The sequence below is a fragment of the Harpia harpyja genome, chromosome 1 (assembly GCF_026419915.1).
Source record: "Harpia harpyja isolate bHarHar1 chromosome 1, bHarHar1 primary haplotype, whole genome shotgun sequence".
Taxonomy (NCBI): Eukaryota; Metazoa; Chordata; class Aves; order Accipitriformes; family Accipitridae; genus Harpia; species Harpia harpyja.
This window is the reverse complement of record NC_068940.1, coordinates 102,942,474-102,966,873: the sequence shown is the minus strand read 5'-3', so window position 1 is coordinate 102,966,873 and position 24,400 is coordinate 102,942,474. Positions and strand designations below refer to the sequence as shown.

The 24,400-nt window shown below is 38.4% G+C and overlaps 1 protein-coding gene across 1 annotated transcript in view; it reads left to right on the top strand.

Moving 5' to 3' along the window:
• Positions 1–1,400: 1,400 nt before the first annotated feature.
• Positions 1,401–24,400, top strand: part of LOC128150849 (sodium channel protein type 5 subunit alpha-like) — a 34,172-nt gene continuing 11,172 nt past the window's right edge. Inside the window, exons 1-17 of the mRNA XM_052807541.1 lie at positions 1,401–1,503; positions 3,092–3,220; positions 4,007–4,098; positions 4,946–5,167; positions 8,130–8,187; positions 8,855–8,996; positions 9,476–9,673; positions 10,630–10,809; positions 11,352–11,753; positions 12,488–12,617; positions 14,605–14,843; positions 15,186–15,386; positions 16,177–16,530; positions 18,224–18,661; positions 19,588–19,734; positions 20,831–20,951; positions 23,696–23,850. Of these exons, the coding sequence (XP_052663501.1) occupies positions 1,415–1,503; positions 3,092–3,220; positions 4,007–4,098; positions 4,946–5,167; positions 8,130–8,187; positions 8,855–8,996; positions 9,476–9,673; positions 10,630–10,809; positions 11,352–11,753; positions 12,488–12,617; positions 14,605–14,843; positions 15,186–15,386; positions 16,177–16,530; positions 18,224–18,661; positions 19,588–19,734; positions 20,831–20,951; positions 23,696–23,850 (3,297 nt within the window). The 5' untranslated portion in view covers positions 1,401–1,414. The remainder of the gene's footprint in view (positions 1,504–3,091; positions 3,221–4,006; positions 4,099–4,945; positions 5,168–8,129; positions 8,188–8,854; positions 8,997–9,475; positions 9,674–10,629; positions 10,810–11,351; positions 11,754–12,487; positions 12,618–14,604; positions 14,844–15,185; positions 15,387–16,176; positions 16,531–18,223; positions 18,662–19,587; positions 19,735–20,830; positions 20,952–23,695; positions 23,851–24,400) is intronic.

The window sequence follows — 24,400 nt, the reverse complement described above, 5'->3', positions numbered from 1 at the left end:
AGAATGATGTCTGATGTTGATTTGCTGATGTCTCATAAACAAATACCTCATGCTGAAGCCTTTCTCAGTGAGAAGACTAATAAGGTCTCTATGCTCTTTCTCATCTTCTGCTTACCCAAACTGTAGGAATTAAATTCAAATCATGTGCCAAAGCTGATGAACCTTTGGCCAACTTTAAGAAAAAAAGGCTGAGATAGGCAGTCACGCATATGAAAACACATAGAAAGAAAAATTATGCAAACTTAGTTTCTTTAGGAAATCAGATTAAAAATATATAACTTTGGTATATGAAAATGAAAATTTCCAGGGGTGCTGTTGCAGGGAATGCCTTTGGAATATAAAGGTAATATAGATCCCACCTCATACATCAAATTTAGGGGACGGGAATCACTAGTGTATTGCTTCAGCTTGGCACTGGGGATTGAGACCAGAGCAATAACGCTGTTGCTTGGGGCAGAATCAAGCCCAGTGCAGAGTCTGTGGTATCCCTGTGTGCACCCTAGGTTTCCAGCCATCTCCTGGCTGTGCGCTGCTGCGTTAGCTGTAATGAGTCTGATGCTGTCATCGTAGCAGGGTACAGACATCCCTGGAGGAGCGATGCCTCTCATCTGAGGCTTTCCCCTGGCAGCAAGTTGGCTGATACTGGCATTTCAACACTAGTGGTCCAGTTTGACCATGCCTAGAGCTAAAACCAGAAGTTGTTTTGTTTGGTTTTTTTTTTTTTGTGGGGATGGAGAAGATGATAGATGACGAAAAGGCTAGATGTCTTTCCCATGGACATCTACCTCCTGGATTGCCAAAACGTGTGGTATGACACAAGGCATGAGATTCAGCTCCAGAGCCAGGCGCTTAAGCTGAGGTGTCTACATGTGAGCTAGATGGCCAAGTTCCTGTTCGTACCCTATAGTCAGCAGGGCCCAGAGAGCCGCCAAGTAGCCCCAAGGGTTGGCTAAACATGGGCATCTAGAGTCCTTTGAGATACCTGCAAATATCCTGGCGGACTTCACACTGTCCCTTCAGAAAAGTGCAGCTCTGCCAATTTAGAGTCAGATTTGGGCTTCACCTGTGTGACCTTGGGCAAGTTTTTAGCTTTTACGCTATAAAATGAAACTAAAAATGCATCCTTCCTCCCACTCTTTGAGTGCTTGAGGATCCTTTTACCAAGTTTGCAATGCTTAGAGCAGCAGATCTCTAGCCCATACAGAAGCCCAGATGGCATGAATAACAACGGTAGTGTGTTGTCATCTAGTATGACTCAAAATCAGCAAATACATGTGCATGCTGTCCTTAGTGTGTTTTAAACTCAAAACCAGATATGACGTCTATGACTAATAGAATATCTAGTTACATTTCTGAATCAATGTCATATTCTTTGCCTTCACTCCTGTGACTTACGTTATTCAGTTTGTTTATCATGTGCACTATTATAACTAATTGTGTATTCATGGCTCGGACTGAGTCCTCTAAGACTTCTCCATCTCCTTCATGGATCAAGTATGTTGAGTAAGTATCTGTGGGTACGTATGTTTTTTAATTCTGTAGTTATATAGAATTATTGAGACTTATCTTGCTGCTTTTACTCAAGATAGTTTATGGAGATTTAGAAGGAAAGTTGCTTGTGTTAGGACTTTGTCGGTTTTTTTGCTTGGAGGGAGTATTTTTGTCTTTAAACTCAATATCTGCAGTAATCGTGGTGTTACAGGAGAGAGTTAAGTGTAGATTAAGTTCCGCTGTTGAACTAGCTTCATGTCTGTCCTACTGCTCCCGTTTGTTATCCCACTTTCTGAAGTTTCTCAGTAATTATTTGCTTTTTATCCAGACACATTTCCCATTGTTGCTGATGCTGATGAAGCACATCAAGAGCTCCTGTCTTTTAAAATTCTTTTTAATAACATTGAAATGCTGAGTTTTGCTCTAATAAAATGTTCTGTCAGAAGCTCCTGGCCTCCAGGACACTGTTAGAAAGTAAAGCTCTTATCTTCAGCACTTGCTGACTGTTAACACTTGCAATGTTAAATCACAATAAATCCATGCCTTTGTAGTCACACTTAAGCTGGATAATCCCATGTTTTTATTTTTTTTAAAAGAATATTTCAGCTCTCACTTTTTCAGTTTGGCATAAAAATGTTAGAATACGAACCCTGATAATTCTAACACCTAATGCAAAGGAAAAGATTCCAAAATACTTAGTTTTAAAAACAAGTCTACAATTGTTTCTGACTATCTTATGTTACATGACACGGAAACAGTTAGGAATGGCAAATCCTCATGCAAACACAAACAAGACTCTGCATGGTATTAATATACATATCTCCAGAAGATGCTGAGATACTTCTCTACCTATGAGAGCACTAAAGGTTAGATAAGAGTTGTATCTGCTGTTGCCAGCAAGACTACCATTCAACTGCATTTCAGTAATAATTTCAGAATACTTCTTTCCAAATGAAGAGGGAAGCACTACAGCCATGTAATTTCTTAGTGCATTTGCTGACTACCAAATGAATGCCTTTTGAATTCTGTAGGGAGATTGCTGCCTTGTTGAAATGATAAGTGCACTCAGTAAGTCCAGAAGAGCTTTTACTGATAATTTTCCATTAATAAGAATAATTGCCATCTTAAATTGAAAAACCTGTACTCTTGTATTTCTCTAAGTGTTTTAAACATTCTGCACAGAAATGGATGCTATGTGCCCAAGGTAAATAATTTACAGCATATCACACATTCACTTGGCTACTTGAAACCAGAGGAAGATACAAATTTTGATCTTTATTTTAGCAAGTAGCTAGGAATTTTGTTTTTCTTAAATTCTGGGGACTCACATGAAAGAGTTTGAAAAAAAATTGTTGAGTGCCAAAAACCATGTCACAGGCATGCACGTTAATATCCACGTCCAGATTGCAGTCAACTACTGTCTCAAACTCTATATGAGGCAGATACTGATAGAATACACTGAAATCAACAGCAGTCTTTCCGTTACTCCTCTGCAGCATTGGCTTGGTTTGTTGGCCTAGACAGTAAGTAGTCTGACTGTGTCTCTCGTGTTAATTGCTAATATTGCTGTTTTCCTTTGGCACTTTTCTCCCTTCCTTAGATTTACTTTCACTGGCATTTACACTTTTGAAGCATTGATAAAAATATTGGCAAGAGGATTCTGTCTAAATGAATTCACTTTGCTTCGAGATCCCTGGAACTGGTTGGATTTCAGTGTTATCGTTATGGCGTAAGTGGGAACATATAAAATATGGATTACTTGCACTTGCGCTTTGTATTTGAAGTTCTTGTTGCTGTGGTGCAAAAGGCTGTCTGCAGTACGAAAACACCCCTGTGGGTCCTAATTGCATCTGAAACTATCTAGGACTTTGACTCTTCCCCTTGTTTTATCGCTCACTGTGTAAGAACAATGTATTAGTTTTTCAAGAAGGGAATAGAGCTGTGCAGAGCAAGGTACGCTCTGTGATGAGTGTACGTGAATGGATGCATTTCAGTCAGTGAAATGTAATAGCTGGGCTGTCAAATACAGACATACTGATCCTGTGAATGAGAACGTGAGTTTGGAAATTGAGCGATGTTTATAAACACCAGGACGGTGCATTAAATTTGGGCTCTTTATTTCCCAAAATCATAGTTCGAGCTTCAGTTTGCAGTAATTAGAAAGCTTTTATATTGGTTAGGTGCAGCTACAGAAGGGACATCAAACCAGTTCAGCCAGAATTTCAGCCTGAATGAATAATTTTGGGTGTTATCTTTGTTTATAATTTTAACGCATGATATTTTAAGATGCTGACACAAAAGCAGCTGCGCACAAGCCAAGAGCTACCTCATAATGAAACTCTAATAATCAAGAAATGTATTCCTATTTCATATGTCTTCAGACAAGTCCTTGATATGTAATTTATTAATACTTAAAATATGCTCAGAAGGATTGACAGTTAAGAGTGACCACTGTAAAATAATTGCCCTGTTTACTCCATTCAACCACTTGACATATCATATCCTGACTTTACAGCTACGTGGGAGCATTTAGTAACTTGGGCAGCGTGTCTGTCCTTCGGACTTTCAGGGTTCTGAGAGCTTTAAAAACCATTTCATTAGTCCCAGGTAAGATACCCTTTTTGCTGAATATTTTCTGCTACTTACTACTGATTCTCTTCTCCAATAAAATGTTGGCTTTTGCCTTTTCTTTTTTTTTTCTATATCTTTCATTGATTGCAGACACAGCTGAATTTGTGGACACAGTGTCTCGGTCACCTGGCCCAGCCAGAATAAATCAAGCATTAGAAACAATTTTGTATTTAATTTATTTTCATTATGCATTTAAAGGTTTTGTTAACACTTTATAATGTTAGTTTTACAGAATGTTCTTCTAGCTGGTCTATGTGTTCAACAGAAACACCTCTGGTGACTGAACAGACTTTATTATTAATCATCTTACATCATCCCTGGGAAAACAGTTTCCTTTTCACTTTTCCCTTAGTTTTAAAGCCAGTGGATTCTTTCTCATGACGAAATACAAATTAAGAACCAGTGAATTGCCTCTGTCTTCTCGTTCTGGTCTTTTTGATCATATTCATTACTGCTTCCAGTGTTTGCAGTTGCTTCACAGATTACCAGTGTTGGAAATTTCTTTTGAATTATGCATATTACTCTTTCTGGATAAGAAAAACTAGACTATCAATCATCTCCGGCTTCTCATCCTTGCCTAAATATTTTACAGAGAGTAAAGGAACATCTGGAAATTGTAGGGTCAGTCAAATGAGGAAAAAAAATATTTTTCTCATATTAAACACTCTTTCATCCAAACTATACTTGCATTGCAAATATATTTGTCACATATTATCCAGTAATTTGGTACTTTGGTTGTTACACATTGTTTTAACTCTAATCAAATATGACATATGAATCTCAGTTTTTCATCCTGTTTTTCCTTTGTATATTGTTTTCCTAGGACTCAAGATCATTGTAGGGGCACTTATCCAGTCTGTTAAGAAACTTGCCAATGTGATGATCCTGACTGTTTTCTGCTTGAGTGTCTTTGCCCTCATAGGCCTCCAGCTTTTCAAGGGCAATCTAAGACAAAAGTGTATCAGGAACTCTACAGTGTTCAGTAAAATACCGAATTTCTTTAACAAAACACGGGAATCCTATGAAATGCTTGCTAATGATACAGGTAATTTTTCTCCTTAATTCTTTTTTAGATGAGCATATAGACACCTATGCATGCATGTATAGCCACTGCTGTAAATGATATTAATGTTTTGATGATTGATATTTTGATGAGTAACTACCTGATAATGGCCTTCAGATTGCCAGAGCAGATTGCAGGCATCCAGGAATGCACCCCTTCCCTTCATTATAAGAAATAGCACTCCCCAATTTTCCAGTAACGTCCAGCTCTGTTTCCCAGAATGATATGACAATAACTGAAATACGCATTAGCTCATTCTCTGCTGTAATTCCCCAAAGTTCACCTTTTCTTACACGCCAAAGAGTCTGTACATCTTCATTTTGCTGCCCAGTGAATTACACTTCAGCATGAAACAGAGGAATTTGTTTAAAAAAGTCAGTTACTTTCATCTTCACATCATATGTATTTTATATCTTATATAAGATATATACAATATACATCTTTCTTGTATACGTCTTGACTGAGGCTGGTGATGGAAGCACAGAGCAGAGATCTGAAAACACACCAAAGCGTTGTCAGAGGAACAGCAACTGTAAGATGCAATTCAGAAAGGAAAAGCCTTGTGCTAAAGGAAAAGCTAAAGTAAACAATGTCTATGCCAAAAATCTGAAGCAAGCTTCATCACTGAAGAAAATCTCCACCAGCGAGTTCAGACACAGCAGCAGTTACATGGAGAGAAAAAGCATTCTCCTAGGGGAAATGTTGAAATACATAAAAAAGCCACACAGGACTGCTGTTTGTATACACTCTGTGTGGAAGATTTGTTCAGACAGGATTTCTTTAATAACTTCATAGTCCAGGGAGAGAAAGTCTTTGTATAAAAGATTTTTGAAGGAAAAATTTTTGCAAGAAACTCTGGTACCTACTGAAAAACTACACATATGAAATAAGTCATTTACATATACAGAATGTTGTAAAAATCATAATTGAAAGCAAGCTTCAAAAGAAAACCAGGCAGTGACTAGAACTCCACACAAGAGACCATGGATTTGACAAACTTTGGCTAAAATTACTAATTTTCTGTGCTGAAGAAACAGGAAACAAAACCATCTAATTTTATTTTATTTTATTTTATTTTTTTTAATGAAGAACATTGCAGCTGTGTAAAGGCAATGGCGTGGAGAAAGTAGAGCTTAAGAAATTAAAAATCTGTGTTGCTTCACAAGCTTTGTCTTGTTCACATCCCATGCAATACATCTTGTGTGTAGGGCGATTTGCAATGACAGCAAAAGGAATAGAAGGGCCCAGACAAGTTTAATGAAAGTTAGATGACTTTCCTACAGGATTTAGGACTTAGAGCACTATAAGCCCAGTTTTCTATTAAGTGACTTTTTGTATATTTTTTTATGGGCTGCTTTGGTCCTGATTTTGTGGGAATTTCCCATCTCCAACGTGGAGAACTACATGTTATTATGATTCTCTGAAGTTCAATCACCGAATCTTCTTAAAAAACCTTTTTGTCAGTTGGCAGAAGCAGAGCTGAACAAAATTTGGGTGGAAAGTAGCCCAGATAGTGACTCATTCCTTTGTGGTGTATTTACATGATACAGTACAGCTGATACTAAAGATTTCTGCTGGGTCTGAATCATGCTGGCTTACCTGTTGAGCATAGCTAAGGGCTGAGAAGCACCAGGAAGACATGAGACCTCCCTTGCATCTGGGATAATAAACCACATCTTACTGGGACTGTCGTGGTTTAACCCCAGCCAGCAACTAAACACCACGCAGCCGCTCACTCACTCCCCCCCACCCAGTGGGATGGGGGAGAAAATCAGGAAAAAGAAGCAAAACCCGTGGGTTGAGATAAGAACGGTTTAATGGAACAGAAAAGAAGAAACTAATAATGATAATGATAACACTAATAAAATGACAACAGCAATAATGAAAGGATTGGAATGTACAAATGATGCGCAGTGCAATTGCTCACCACCCGCCGACCGACACCCAGCCAGTCCCCCGAGCGGCGATTCCCAGCCCCCACTTCCCCGTTCCTATACTAGATGTGACGTCCCATGGTATGGAATACACCGTTGGCCAGTTTGGGTCAGGTGCCCTGGCTGTGTCCTGTGCCAACTTCTTGTGCCCCTCCAGCTTTCTCGCTGGCTGGGGATGAGAAGCTGAAAAATCCTTGACTTTAGTCTAAACACTACTGAGCAACAACTGAAAACATCAGTGTTATCAACATTCTTCGCATACTGAACTCAAAACATAGCACTGTACCAGCTACTAGGAAGACAGTTAACTCTATCCCAGCTGAAACCAGGACAGGGGCTAATTAGCTATTAGCACTAAAGCTATTACTTTCAGTCTGCTGCTAGCTCAGGCATTGGAGTAACTCATGCTAAGAGAAATAGGGGAAGAGGTCAAAAAGGGCACAGCTCCAGCATCCTCTTGGAGAAATCTGTATTTCTCAACTAAGCAGGGTTAGGACCTGCTGTTTGGCTCAGCAGAGCAGTGACATGGTATGGTCTATATCCACACAACCAAATACTCTTCCTTCCTCTTCAAAACAGGGCTTTGGTTTTTATTGCTCATTGGAAACAGAACTGGTCTATGCTACCCCAAATGATGTTTGTACCCTGTCCTGGAGAGGGCTAATTGCTACGGGCCAAAACTGTGCCAGAGTTTCTGCTAAAAATTACCAAACCAGGGCCTGTGCCCTCCAATTCTTCATTTCCTTTATGCAGATGTGGCCAAAATATTTTTTAAAATTCTGTTTTAAGGATTGCCTTCGGTCTGAAATTTGTGCATACACCTATGTATGTTTATAAATGAGGACAGGACATCTTGCAAACTGGTGCAGTTACTGTGAGCGTGGGAAATCTGTCTATGTGTGGGCATATACACTTCCAGGTCACTGATTACTCATCACTACTCATATTAAAGGATAGAGGATTCAGGCTAGAAAGTTCTCTGGTTTTAATTTTTTTCCCTTTTTTTATAGAAAACTTTGCTAAGAAAGAGGGCACCTCAGATATTTTGCTATGTGGTACTGGTGCTGGGTAAGTGCACTTAAGAATATTTCTTCTTTGGAAGTTTTCTCTGCTTCACTGCTTCTATATTCACTCAGTCATATGAGACAAAAGCAGAAATTCCAAGCTTTCCTTGAATGCAGAAACAGGAACACAGACAACAAAATCTAGTAAACAGATAATTTAATACTTGGAGGGAATGAAGCATGAACCTGCAGTTGGCTTATTCAGGTCTAAATTCCTTTGAGCCTTTCAAGTGCTGTCTTTCTCTTCCCCACGGATGTACAAGAGAACCAAAACCAGGAATGATCTCAGATGTAGCACAGGACAGACACGTTCCTCTCTGTGAAGGCTCGTGAGTGTTAAACTGGAAAAACAAAACATGGATTTTGGAGGGCAGGCTTGGGCAAGGAGGGAGATGTGGCTGCTTTGCAGTGAGGGGCAGGGGATGAGGATTGGTGATGAGGGAGTTGTCCTGTGTTGCTGGTCTACTCCAGTCTGTCTTCCTCCTTTGTTGCTGGGTTGTGGGTGCTGCTTTTTCCATCCCACTTTCCAGCCAATGCTACCTGGAGTAGAAAACAGGTTTGCAATCTAATGAAATGGAGAGCTGAACAATAATCAGAACTCTCACATAAGCTGAAATTTTCCTTGAAAACTGCACAGTTAAAAGAGCTCTACTTTTTACTATTAATTCTAGGACCTGTCCTCCAGACTATATATGCTTGAAAATTGGGGAAAATCCTGATTACGGTTTCACTAGTTTTGATACGTTTGGCTGGGCTTTTCTTTCCTTATTCCGCCTGATGACCCAGGACTACTGGGAGCGTCTGTACCAGCAGGTACCATCTTTGTGCATAATTCAGAACTGGTCTTCCAGGGAAAGCAATAGCCAAAGCAGAAAATGTGCAGAGAGAACAAGAAACCTCAAATAAAAGCAATAGCTGTAAGTCATCAAGCCCACATCTTCCCTTCCTGCAAGCTGTGACTCCTAGAAAAGGGATGCTGAAGTCTTTCCCAGCAATAGCCCTATCACCCTGCTGGTTTAGGGACTTAAAAAAGGTCCTGTATTGTTCTTCAGAAATGTAACAATGTCACCTCAGTCATCCTCATGGGGTATACGATCAGTGATTCACACAGGATGGTATAGGAAGAGGGAGAAAGAGGGGGAAGAAGGGCCAAGGAAGGTGTATTTCCATCTAAGCTTCCTAAAGCATTGTGTCTAGGAAGCTGAGCGCTTCTAAAGGATTTCAGAGATGCATTGAAAGCCTATTTGGTACGTTTTATGGTAATTTTTATCTCTGGGGTGTGTTGCTTACAGACCCTCAGAGCTTCTGGGAAGGTGTATATACTCTTCTTCATGCTGGTCATCTTTCTGGGCTCATTTTATCTAGTCAACTTGATTCTGGCTGTAGTAACAATGGCATACGAAGACCAGAACAAGGCCACCATTGCTGAAACGGAGGCAAAGGAAAGGAAATTTCGGGAAGCCTTGGAATTATTACAGAAGGAGCAGGAGGTACATAAATTATTCCCTTGCAAGCATTCGTCTCAGTGTTCTGTTGTCAGGCACATATGAAAAAGCATCACTCCTTGTATACAGCTGTATATAGTGGTCACTCATGGGAACAGGAGCAAGTGAGAACTTACTGGAAGTAGTGATTCCTAGAGCTACAGGAGCAATTCCTTGTTCAGTTGTTCATTTTTCCTGTGAAACAATGAATTTTATTATGGATAGTGACCATTAAAGGCTGCTGTTACTGTAAGAAAAACAGTATTTTAAAATCTGGAAAATGTAAAATTCCATCAGCTAGCAGCTTCCAAAAGAAAATGTAGTTGTGTTTTAATTTTTTTTTTTTCTATTTTATCATTGTGGGCTGCTGAGCAGAGAAATATACAGTAATTCCATTGATCAACTGCATTAATGTCTGAGACAAAACCTATTGTAGTTGAATGAAAGTCTCTTGGTAACTTAAATGGCTTAGAAGCTTCTGGGACAAATACTCCTGTGTTTTGAAAACATTGTCCTAAATTCAGTATGGGAAGGAAAGTCAGCCACAGTATGAATACAGTCCCAAGGATCCCCAACAAAATGACAGATTTTTAATACTGTTTGAGCATTTATTTTGGAAAAAGGATATATTCTACAGCATTATTTTTGAACTGAGTATTTTTATTGTAAGCAAATCTGCCATATGGAGGAATGGGAGGTATAATGTGATTATTTTGCCCCTGGCAGGCCTAATACATGCGATCATGTAACGTAGTGCAAATAGCAAATTGTTCAGTGCTCCATATGTTGGGGAAATTCTCTCCTCTTTCTTTTAGTGTTATCACATATTGGAAGATTTTTAATGCGTTTTGTGAAACACAAATTGTTAAGAGGAAATAATATAGAGCACAGAAGTGCGTTCTTTCTGCTTATGTTCAAAGTACCCAGCAAAAATATCATCCATGTTTTTGTCTTTATTTCAGTCATTGGCTATTAAAGGAATTGATATCCTGTCAATTAGCTCCTTTGAAGCCTCTTCTCTGTCTCCCAAAGAAATCAAAGAAAGAAGCAATAGGAAAACGAGAAATAAGTCTTTGGGCATAGAGGATAATGAAGAAGAACAATTCCCCAAGTCACAGTCCACAGACAGTCAACGAAAGTTGGTAATCTATTGTCTGAATCTGAGATCCTTACAGGTTTTCCAACTTTAATACTAAAATAAATTGCTTGAAAGCACAAACCAAATCCCATTACAAACACTGATCACTCTTAAGTCTTTAAAATAAACAATCTTTTGGGATAAGGAAGACTTATATGTAAAGATTAATTTGAAAAGGAAATACTATAAGTGAAGGATGGAAGGAAAATTATAACAGTTACATTTTCTGTAACAATAAGAAACAGAAAAAAGTGAATGACTATCAGAATTTAAATTTTGTGCCATCGTTCTCTGTTTAAAATTTCTTGCTTAAAATATAAATATAAAGCTTATCACAAAAATAGCTCCTACAGCTGATAGGATTTTATTATCTGCCTTTTAAAGTCTAAGCATAATCCTTCCTGAAAAATCTAAATCGGGTAAGAGTTTTGGACTTGCAATGGTTGATAGGAAATGTTGTGAAACTCTATAAACATTTATTCCTTCCCCAAATTTTCTTTATGATATTATGCCATTCTCTTTTTATTCCTTTTCCTGGTCTTTTAGTCTTTCCTTGGCCTGATGTACGGTCCCAATGCAAATCAGGCAAAACGCAGACTTAGCCATGGGAGCGTGTTCAATTTCCAAATACCTGCTTTAGAAGTTGATTCCAGAACAGATTTTGGTGATGAGGAAACCCACAGTGCTGGGGAACATGAAATTCAGTGTCGGTCACTGTCGGTCACGCAGATGGGAAGACGTTCCAGCGTGCAAAGTCAAATGAGCCACAGCTCTCACCCCGCTACCCCGAACTGCGCGCAGAGCAGCAAGTGGGCTAACGTGGACGACTGCAATGGCGTGATTTCGGCGATGGGAGGAGGAAGCAGCAGGGTGCACAGTCTAGATCCAGTGTCTTCCGAAGGAGTAATGCTCCCACCGGTAATGGAAGACACGGGAAAGGGGGATCTGGTAAGGAAAAGATATTATATTTAAAATATATTTCATATTATGGTTTCTCTAAAAATGGCAGGTTTTTCTTGTCTTAAAAGTTTCAGTGTAATGGCAAACAGTGATGTGAAATGAAGTTTACTGATGTGGGGAGTTTATAAGTTGTCAGTAGAAAGTGGTTTTTAACACCGATGAATTCCTGAAAACTAGACCTCAGCAGAAAAATAGGGTTTATAACAGGAATGCTATTCACAATTTGTACTAACATAGTTTTGAAGGTTCCTAGTGCTGGAATTACAAGTCACCAAAGAGTCTTTTTATCCCATACTCTGTCCAGGGGGGTCATTTTGAACAGTGCCTGTAATTTCTTCCTCCTTCGTAGCACCTTTAGCATCATGCAGAACCTTTGTCTGTAAGTTCCCCAAGTGGGTGGAGATGCTTTTCTATGAGTTTATCCCTCATCTCTCTTCTTTTCCGTTAGTCTCTGGAATATTTCCTAGGCTTATTTCCCCTCATACACTTATTTCCAAGGTTTGTGCTTGCCCTGTAGATATTACATGCTTGCAGGAGCCATTTACTGCAGCATTATTACTGAAGAGTAGGACCTTCGTTCTCAACATCTATTACATCTTGTAAAAAGGTACATTCATATGGTTGCATGTCCTTGTTCCTATTAACTTTCACAGTTAGTCATCATCACATCCTACTTCATTTTATTCCTGTGGTATCACCCTAATCATGTTTACTTCTTTAAGGAGCCAGCTGTAAATGATGAGAGCAGCATGATGCATTCACCTCCTCATCTGTCAGTGGAGTATTTTAACGAGGCGCTTCAGAGACAAAGGGCAGCAAGTGCAGTCAGTATAATTACCAGTGTCTTGGAGGGTAAGTGGTTCCTCGTTATGCTTATTTCAATCCTAAGGTAATGCTAGCATGAAAGACCAAAATGTCAATACATTTCGTAAAGGTTAAGAGAGATTTGTAGGCTGTGTAGTTAGGAATTTCATCGTTAATCTTTTTAAAAAAAAATGCATTTTCAGAGAGTCTTTATGCACTGGAATGCATCCTTTGCCTATTGTAAGATCTCATTTTGTAGGACAGACAGTGAAGGGGACTGGAGTGAAAGTGGGTGGGAGGAGTTTCTCTAGCATCTGAGGTGCAGGACTGGGGTACTGTTTTCTTCTCCTGACCCTGTGACATGTCACTGGCAGAGACATAGGCATGCAGAATCTAACAATAAAATTATGCATGTAAAATCAGTTTTGGCAATTCCTGGGTTTTGAATACTTAACCTCACTATTTTATTCCTTTAACTTACCTTTCCATGTGAATTTTTTAGGGGGTTTTATCATTGACAGTTATCTTGATGATGGATAATTTTGTTGCAGATCTCACTGAAAAATTTCAGCCCAAGTTGTTCAGGATGAGGAAGTCTTGTTTTGTTTGTTTTTTGGTGGTGGTGGTTTTTTTGTGGTGTTTTTTTTTTTTGTTTGTTTTTTTTTTTTTTGTCCCTGTTGAGGAGCTCTATCACCAGTTCTTGGACCACAAGTATGGGATTTAGCAAGAGGGTACCACTGTGGCAGGGAGGTCCCTTTTCTTAAATTTTTTAAAATTTTTCTTGGGAGAACCACAGTTGCAATGCATCCAGTGGAGCCTTGCTTTGCAGTGTAATTCACCAAAGATCTGGGGTTTGTTGCACACTTTCAGCTGTGAACTGGGATGGAACAGGACTTGTAGCTCTAAGTGGCAATGGATTAACCTGAGAACAGACGTTGGAAAGGGGAGCAGAAAGGGTCTTTGCTGGATCCACACTGTATACATAAACAAGAAGCCATTTGATCTAGAAGAACAGAAGACGAGCTACACCTGGAGTGGGGTTGAGTCACGGTGATCCCATGGGAATAAACAGTGTAGGGTGGAATCTGACACTTGAGCCTGGAGAAGAAGAAATGAAGACTAAACAGTGGGAAGAAATAAGGACAGGTCCAACTAAGAAAAGGATAGGAGTCAGATCCAGCTGATCTGATGTCTGAAAAATTTTCACATCCCTGAAAAACAGATTACTAATTCCTACTGTTCTTGTATTTACCTTTAAGTAAGCTCCAGTTTGTCAGTGAATTTGCACAGGACTTCAGCAGGGTCAAAAGTATTTTGGAAGACTCATTAGTATTGATGGTGAAGAAAGAAAGGCTATGAGATTTATATTTGACCGAAAGGATGTAAATGACAAAGCCAGAACAACTCCTATCCCATGTTTTACTTACAGAAAATGGAGAGGTGGGGCAACTTGCATCAGCTGGGAAATGGTAGGCATGACCTTCCCAGTAGAAGTGGCCTAAGGCCAAATTTCAGGCACGGTAGTTTGGATTTGCCTCACCTACAGTCAGAATTCCTGTGGCTGCCATTGACTCTGTAGACTCCCTTGAGAGTCAAAGGAGACAAAAAGATGTTGGGTGTGATACAGCCAGTGTCCTGGACATCTACGTAAGGATAAGGTGGAAAGTGCCTTAGCTGCTACGTTGAACTACAAGAGTGTGAGAGGCCGCGGTGTGGCCTCTGCATCATAAACATCTGTATTTAGTCAAACTGTTGTAGTACAAGTCTGAGTCTAAATAAAACCTGCTCTAAAGGCTTTGGAAGTAAGTTCACATGAATGCCTTTTGAATCCAGTTTTCTCTGAATTTTATCTGTGTGTTATGAGCTGATGTAGGGACTACAGGAATGGTAGAAAGTGCAGGGAAGCTTTGGGGCTTTGTGTGAGATGTGAGGTTTCCTTTTTCTTCTCTGGTCTTTTGAATGCCTGAAGTTGTTATTTCACTACCTTGCTCAGTGATAACTATTTAATTATAGCGGGGTTTTCTTTTGCGTTTAGAACTTGAAGAATCTCAGCGGAGATGCCCGCCATGCCTGAATGATTTTGCTTTAAAATATCTCATTTGGGACTGTTCTCCGCTTTGGTTGAGAATCAAGAAAAAAGTGGCTGCTTTCATAAAGGATCCTTTTATTGATCTCACCATCACTGTTTGCATTGTGATGAACACTTTGTTCATGGCACTGGAGCACAATAATATGTCACAAAATTTTAAATCGATGCTTAATGTAGGCAACTTGGTAAGCAAAATCTCAGCTATGTGACATTTTATACCAAGGATTGATTGATGAGTGTTTTCACTTGAGACATAAAGAGTAACTGTAAAAATTAAAGATAGCAAACTCTGCATTTATAAACTCTAATTTTCTAATATAGACTATTCCCAGATTTTATTGATACACTTCTGACATACTCCTGAGAAGGCAGAAAACAATACTCCTATTTTAATTGAAAGTGCATTAGAAGCTCACAAAAATGAGTTTTCTTGACCTGTCTATGAATGTTATTTGTGGGAACACAATCTGAAGAGGAGATAAATTCATGGTTACTTTTAGGCTCATGGTACTGTTTCTCTGTCACAGGTTTTTACAGGAATCTTCACTGCAGAAATGATCCTAAAAATCATCGCTCTAGATCCCTATTATTATTTTCAGCAGCACTGGAATATTTTTGACAGTGTAATTGTCACATTGAGTTTAATTGAACTGAGTTTACCCAAACACAAGGGCAAGAAAGAAAGGCGAAAAGGAGGAATCCTGTCAGTTTTACGATCCTTCAGACTGGTAATGCCTCATGCTTACTCAGTTGTATAAAAATTCATGTTGTGAGTATAATAGATAATAATTCTGTTGTCTGCAGTTAGGATGCAGGAAATGTGTTTGTTTTGTTTTGTTTTATTTTTCTTTCTCTTGGCACTAGGAATAAGAAAAACACTCTTAAACTCCTTGTGAAGTCAGAGTTTAATGATGTATACATTTATTTTGAATATACTAAGAAATATTCAGAGGAAAAAATATTCCAGAGTAGACCTGTTATAAAATTGGTGTCAAAAATTAAAAACTAGTACAGGAAACTTAGGAAAAAAGTGTCAGAGTGCAAATGCAGAAAAAACAATACTTAAAAATAGATGTGAAATTATGTTAAGGTATTCATGCCATACACCATGGACTGATTTAGGTTGCTTTACCAAAAGATAGACTGTTTTTATAGTAATGTAGCAGCCAGTCTTCCAATTTTGGTCCTTTGTGTTACATCTAAGTTAGGCACCCTAATCTACATGAAGTGCATTGTATGGATACCTGCCTGCGTGGGCCAAACACTTACGGGAGACTCAAGCTAGCCTGGTCCTTTATGAGGCAGTTAGTTTATGTTTGCAATGTTGCCCAGTTAAAAAAAAAATAAATAAAAAAATCTATAAATACTTTTAAAAAAGTATTAGTGTCACAGTGCCACAAATATTACATTGCTGGAATAGTTCAGAATACCTGTCAAATGTTTTTTGCAGGATTTGAACGGTTCAAAAATGGGTAATCTCTACTGGTGTCTAACACTATGTTTTGTGTTTCCACACAGCTGAGGGTCTTCAAACTGGCAAAGTCCTGGCCAACTTTAAACACTCTAATTAAAATAATTGGTAATTCCCTGGGAGCACTGAGTAATCTGACCCTCGTCCTGGCAATCATCGTTTTCATTTTTGCTATAGTAGGGATGCAACTTTTTGGGAGAAGCTATGGGGAGAACAGCCATAAAATAAACAAAAATGGCAAGCCACGCTGGCACATGATGGACTTTTTCCACTCATTCCTCGTCGTTTTCCGAATTCTGTGTGGAGAATGGATTGAGACCATGTGGGACTGCATGGTGGTTGCTGAACAGCCACTGTGCCTTCTTGTCTTTCTGTTGGTCATGGTGATAGGAAATTTAGTGGTGAGTTTTTCTATATTTTTCTCTCTTCATTCTGTCTATGGTAGAATCTACTTAATTGTCACTTTGTCAACAAAAGGTAGTTTCCCTAAACACAAGTAGAAAAGTTACCTGTGTGTGTTATTGGCTGCAAAATCCTCTTTTGCCTTTCACCTTCGAGCGGCTGCCCATGTTTTCACATTTTGTGTGCTTTGCACACAGCATCACTTGACCTTTTCATGTGGCAATGTGACGAGGAATATCTTTGCAGTAAATACAATACAGGCAACTATGTTTCTTCACGTCTTGGGATTTGGATGTAAATAATCAGTAAGGCTTATGGCTTACCTGCCTGAATTAATGGAGCTAAGTGCTTAAGTCCCTCTGTAAGTCAATTTTAGGTTTGGGGGGTTTTTTAAGATCTCATGCAAGGATTGAATTCTTTATCAGCAAATGGCAGAATCTACACTTCTATGACTGAAATAAGGATTTTCTTTAATCATCTCTAAGCACGTTTACACCCAAGAGCTAGATCCTGCTATGGCATACCCAACACAGCCTCGCACACCTGTGCTGGGGTGTAAGGGAGAGGCTGCCTTCCTGGTCCTGTTCTGTCCTTTCTTAATGCCCAAATCATAAAACCCTCTTTTTTAGTAGCTTTGTTTCTTATGTCATTCTCAGTATCATTAATACACCAATTTTAATTTAAGAAACCACTGAAAAGGACTAGGTTTAGGCAGTCCTTTATGGGAAATATCTGTTCTGTGGCTGAATCCCAAATCCCTGGGTTTAATGTCCCACCTGTTCTACACCGCAATGATTGATTTCAGTGATGAAATGTTGTGAGTGATATTCATATCACATAATGTTATACTGTCAAACAATTAAGTGCTTAGCCTACGCTCCTTGTCTAGGCTTTCTTATTATCAAAGGAAACAGAGAGGTATCTGAGAGTGAGATTTATTCCAACTTAATGTCAGTAACTAAGACAGATGGGATGAAATGCTCTCTGAAGGGCTAATGTTGTCTGCTGACTGTGGTCCCTGGATGACTCACGGGTGCTATCTGCCCAGTTCTAACATGATAAAAATTAAGATACATAGATCCCATCCCAAACGGAAACATTAGGAAAAAATTTAAATTCTCTCATTCCCTTAAAAACCAAAGCAAAACAAAAAAAATAGTTTATGAATTCTTCTATTTAAATGTACTCAAAAGCAGGGAGGAAACCTCACTTTGAGCTTCTCTTGATTTTGATTTTTGTGACAATGTTGCAGTTTTGATGGAATTGCTGGGCCTGAATCTGATCTCACAGGATTTTGGAAGCAGCTCCACAGAAGCCTGATTTAATTCTAGTTTGAAGAAGGAAGAGATATTATTAAACTGACAAGCCATGACCATAGTCTTTGTTACTACTATAACTTTTGAAAAGTTGTTTTGGGCAAATAATGCATTTGGCAGGCACAGATCTGTTTTAGCTGCTATTTTAAAAAACTTTTTGGGGGAAGAGGGTCATAGGAACATTGAACTTTCTGAGAGAGAAGTTTACGTCATCAACCACATTATGATCAGTCATAGCCATTTCATTATTACCTTGTTTTGCTTTGCTCAGTAAGACTGAACTTTGATAGTATCTGTGTTTTTCAAAGTTAGTATTCAGATTTCCGAATGCGACTCTCCTGGCTTTTAATTTTATTGTTATTTCACTGACTTTCAGGTTCTCAACCTTTTCATTGCGCTACTGTTGAATTCTTTCAGTACCGAATGTCTCCAGACAGCAGAGGATGATGGAGAAATGAACAATCTTCGGATTGCCTTTGCTCGGATTCACAAGGGGTTTCACTTTGTGAAGAGTGTTACATGGGATACCTGTTGTGAAAAGTTCAGGCATATAAAGAAAGTGCACAGGAAGAAAATCAAATTGACTGCACAGAACCCCCTTGGGTTCAAGTGTGAAGAGATAAAAAATCATAAAGAGAATTACAATAACGAATGGGCTGAGAGAAATGGGGACAGATGCTCAGGTCTTGAAGATTTTATTACCAATCCCAATGTATTTGTTTGTGTCCCTATTGCTGAGGCAGAGAATACAAGTGAGGGTTTTGAAGATGATGATAAACTGAGCACATTTACAGACACAGACTACAGCAAACAGGTAAAGAATTTTTTTATTTGTGTTGGAACAGTAGAATCATATATATATTGAGGGATGCACGTATGGTAGAAGAGTGTCTGTAGCAGAGCAGGGTGGCATATGTTGATCCATTTCCAGAGAATTACCAAATTTTGGTAGAAATGTTTAGAGTGAGTGTAAATTATCACTTGGAGCCTTTTAAAATCAAGATTCTTTCATGGTCTTAAAAGAAAAGACCATAAATTGTTGGGTTTGCTGTAGGAATTCCTAGCTGCTGAGTTGTGTTACACACAGGTAATTACATAGCCTACAGGTTGTCCACAGGTAATTGGCAGTCCTTAGTGAACTTGGAAATTTTATGTAAAAGTTTATGCAAATAATGCCAACTATTTTGGCATTATTTATATAACAGAGCAAAAATGTATGTTCTGCATAAAGAACATTATCATGGACTCATAATATGAATTTATAGTTCCAGTCCATTCTTTGATTTGTCCTTGCTGTGTGTAGTATATAGTAATAAGGAGCAGAAGTTAGAAGGATTAAGTATGGAGTGGCTCTCTTAAGGTCATGTTTCTTATATGATAGCATATATTATCCTATTTCTTTGTGTTCTCTGAATTTTTCAGTTCTATTTTAACCATAGGAGATTGCTGTTCTGGTTGCAAGATTTCTCACCTTAAGTTTCTGTCTTAATTCCTATGCAAAAATTCATAATTAGCTTTTGACTAGCTCACAAAAATTCCTTAGCTTGCTGCAAGTCAGTTGGGAAAAAATTGCCTTTATTCTTAGGTAAAATCAGAGACTCAAAATGATCATATCTTAGGACTTTTGTCTGGAGAGTCCCACTTTAAATGAAACGCACATCTTATCTATCGTTCCTTTCCAACTTGTCCACCCCCTAAAAAGGGAAAAGAAACCCCCTCTAATCTGCAGATTGTTTTCAGGATGAAAATCACCTGAGGCAAAGGGGAGAAAGAGGGAAAAATTCAGGCAGCTGGAGTAAAGGATCAGGATTTTCCTCTGAAGAATTCAGTGTGCTTTACCTAGGAAAGGATAGGAAGGTTGAACCGTCACCGCCAGAACAAAAAGAGGTAACAATTTTTTTTCTATGGCAATGACTTTCCAATACTGGTCAAGCACAGGTACGTTACTGTTCAAGGGTTTGTTGGAGTGGAGTTTGGTGGCAGCAGTGGCTCTGAGCTTGCAGTAGCCGGTCTGGCTGGTTAATGAGGGAGCTGGAATTCTGCAAATGAAATCAAAGCCATGCTGGGCTTCTAGGTATTGATTTTTAAGAAAAATGTATGTATAAGAAAGAGTGTTTTGAAATGGAAAATCTACAAAATAATTTTATTTAAATAAATAATTTATAAAATTCTCTCTGCTACTTCCCATTTATTGAAATCTGAGTCCAGAAAAAAAGGAGAGAAGGAGAAAAATTAAAGGCATTAAAAGAGAGATATGCTTCCAGGTAGGAAATTCCAGCAAGTCTCCCTGTGTCCTACGTATCTCAGTTTCAAGAAACTTAATACTTTAAATGAGTTTCTCACTATGACATTAAAGATAGTGGTTAGTAATTAAAAATATTTTTAGAATAATTTTGAATAAAGAATACATTAAGAAAAGTAACAAATAACAATATGCAAACATAAAAGAACAAAAGCATAGAGTAAGTAATTTGTAACAAACTGCTGACTCATCAGACATATGGTTAATGGGATAACAAAAAGCATTGTAACTGGAGAATATATGATATGATTCCAATTTCTGCTTTGCAAATACTGTCATGGGTGTTCAGTTCCTGATAAAATACCAGATATACTTACCTGGTTCTCCTGTTTGAATGCATCTTTCTATGGTTTTAACCCAAGCAGTTTATACCACTTTGAGTACTGCATATACTTACAAGCAATTTAAAAGCTCTTCAATTTACCAGCTTATTAGGCAGTTACATTTGGTTCACATAGATATTGTAATTATATAGCTTTGGCCCCTACTTGGATGCATCTATTAATACTTCTAAGCTCATATACTTTTAAATTTACAAAGTTTGTTCCATTACCAACACTACTTGAAATATTAGTACACAGCCAAATTTTGATTTTTGAATTTTATTTGTTCATGGATCAATTTATTCATTTGGAGCTGAATGTAGAAAGAATTGATACCTGATCTTATTTTGCTCGGTAGTTTGACAGTGTCAGCTCTTCTGAAGGCAGCACAGTGGATCTGACAAATCCTGAAGATCTTTTGAGGCAGATTCCAGAGTTTGCTGAAGACTTCAAGACTCCAGAAAAATGTTTTCCAGAAGGTAAGGCTCTCATGGTTTCACAGCTGGGAAGTGATAAGACTTAAAACCCAACTTGTTTTTCTGGTGATGCTGAGTCAATAGGGACAGATTACTTTCAGTTAATTTTAGTGATCTGGAAATGGGATAAATAGTCCAAATCATTGTCCCTCTCTAGTCAACAGAGAGATCGTGACACCTGAAAAATAAATGCCCTTCCCCTTAAAGCCAATTGCTTCTAAGTGGGACCTGGGCAGTGGCATAGATCCGATCCCCCAAAATGATGTTGTTATAGTGGTGAGATGAATTTCACTCTATTGGACAGCATCCAAGTTGCTTTTGGGGTTTAACATAAGAGAAGTATATGTGATCAGGTCTCACCTGACAATGGCCACTGGAACAAGGCACTTGGCACATCAGATTTGTTAATACTTTGCAACAGTATAAATGTTTGTTCCTTGAACAGCATTTCATGACCAATCTCTGTAACAAAGAAAGGAGTGAAATAAGCAGAGAGAAGCTGCTAGGCTGAAGTTGAATTTCTATAGGGTGATAATCTGGGAATCCTTTCTCAAATCATCCTACAACATCTAGCTTTACAAGTTGTTATGGGATGTGTCCAGTACTTTTATGAATTATTCCTACCCTAACACGTGTAACAACATGTGCTTTTCATAAGATGCAAAGAAATAGCTCTTGAGATTTTTTCGCCAATAGCTGTTACTACTGAAGGCCAGGGGTATTCACTACACTCTCAGTATTAGTTGCAAGAGAATAAACTATAACAAGTCAGTTTGTAGGCTTATTTCTTCCAAGTGTGTTATATTAAATGAATTATAACTGTGGCAAAATTCTTCCTGATGCTCCAACTTGCTCTTTGCTCATGCAATCAGCCTGGCTGACCACCACCATTTCCACCCATCACCCAAGTTTTCTTTGATTCTGTTGTTTTCTGCCTATTCAAGCTTCCCTGTACCACAAAATGATCAGGAGGGACTTCTCCAGCCTTGCATACGGGGAGCCCAGCAGCGGGTCCAACAGCTCTCAGAGCTTGCTTTCCTCCTCTGCTCCCAAAGGCAGAGCCTTTCTCTCATCACCGCCTTCCCATTCAAGCACTGCTTCCTGGATATTTTATCTGATGAGAACACGGATAAATCAAATCTGGCTGTAATTACTCCCATCCCCTCTTTGCCCTGTTCTGCAGAGCTGGCCTTTTTTTTTTTTTTTTTTTTTTTTTTTTTTTTCTTCCCTGTACCCTTTTGGGGTCAATGAAACTTCTAATGCACAGTTTTAGGATTGAATCAATAACAGTGAACCATGTCGCAATTATTTGAAGCTAGAGAGGTGCTGTACCTGAATGCAAAGTATTCTTTGTAGTAATAATATATATATTTTTACTATCATGTTATACATCATAAATCCTGAGAGAGATCCACCATACCTACATTGCAGTTTGCTTTCTCCAGAAAAAACCCACAAATATTGCCTTAATAATACAGATGCCAGATTTCTGAGCTACAGCATTTTTTTCAAAATTACTTTATCGATGGCATTTTTTGCCAGTATAGCTGTAAGAACAAAAGAAATAAAGGTAGGTAGGTTTGTTTGTTTTCTTTCCTTGCCCCAGAGAAGAAATGTGAAATGTCTTGTTTTGTGCTCTGTAGTCCCAGGCTGGAGTGAGCCTACTGTGGCCAAACTGTTATAGATCTCAACTGAAGGTGCAGCAAATCTGTACCTGACACAGTTTTCTGCACACAAAAAAAAGTCCATATCTTGTGCAAGTGCCATTCCCTGCCCCATCTCACATCCCAGATCCGCATTAGTGGGGCAACTGGGATTATTGAAAGAAAGATGATCAGAATTTTTTACATATAATATATCTTATCATATATATATGAGTTGTTTGTACGATACTTTATGTGTGTGAGATAATCATATATATATATGAGACACATATATACATTATTTTTTCCATGCTTGGAAATGACAGAAGCCTTTTGACTGACTTTTTTTGCCATAATGAAAACATGAATTAACAGAGCACACAGCAAGGAAAATGACAGCCAAAGCAAGTTAATTCTTGGCAAAATTAATAAGTAATCAAACGCAGGATTTTGTAATGGGGTGGTCAGGAAACATTAGGTGGCCCTGGTGTCATTGTCACTTATAAGAAATAATCTGGTGACCTTGAAAGGAGATGTCTCCTTCTATGGAGCCTATGTGTCAGCTAGAAAATGACATATTCTTGCAGGTTATATGATACAAAACCAGCCATTCCATACATTCAGAAGCAAGTAAATAAATGAATAGACCTTGCAAGGCATGGTATAATGCTGCAATGTTGAAGGCAACTGTTTACCTTCTCTGCCTCCAAGCCTTTGTGTTCCTGGGTATCTCATCTCTGCTTTCCAAATAGTGTGCAGAAACTGAGAAAGGCTTTTGTAATATCAAGACTCATCCCATGGCCCTGAAGTTTTGTGTGCCCAAACAGCAGGTCAGTGAGAGTATGTTCAGAGTCTCAGAAATATCTTGAAACAACAGAAAGTTGTCCAAAGTGGCTCCAACTACTTTATATGTATATAAACAGGAGTTACAAGGCAAATAAAATTAGATATTTCCTATTTTTTTTCTCCTGGCAAAACATGAAAAACAACAATGATGCAGTTAATGTGACCATTGACTTTTCCCTGCCCCCAGAAGTTTCTTGAACAACCCTTCACATGCATGTACATTCCTTCCATACATTCTTTGCTGTCTCTCACTTTCAGGTTGTGTGCGATACTTTCATTGTTATGTGGGTAGTGCCATAAATTTTGGAGGAGAAACATGGTGGAATCTGAGAAAAACCTGCTACCAGATTGTTGAACACTCGTGGTTTGAATCCTTTATCATATTCATGATTCTTCTGAGCAGCGGAGCCCTGGTTAGTGTAGCACAGTTTCATGTATTTATTTAGAAGCATTTTTAGCTCTGATTTGCACCCAGAGAAGTTGTTTTTAGCAGCAAATACAGTGAATATCTTTGAAATCATCAGGAGAAAAAAGAAGAGGCTTCACATAGCAGTCATTTATTCACTATTGTAATTATTGCAAACTATTATTCATATTATTAAAAATTATAAGAGAGTGTGAGTAAAACTACAAATATATAAATCTCAGCAGCTGTTTCTACTCTGGCTGTATACTGGATTTTTCTCAGGAAGTTATTTCACAGTTGTGAAATATAAAGGAGTTTTTATATCATTAAAACAAATGACTCTTAATACTTGAAAAAAAAAGTACTTAGTTCTCCTCAATGTATAAATTTCTTGAAATAAATTTCTGAAAATATAAACTTTTCTCCTAGCATTCCAGTGTGCATGATGTATGTGTCCACAGGGCTGTACTATATAGAGAAAAAGAAAGAGAAGGGACAGGGAGAATTACACATTTATCAGCTGGCATAAATTTGAGTAAAAGATGGCATTTAGATCA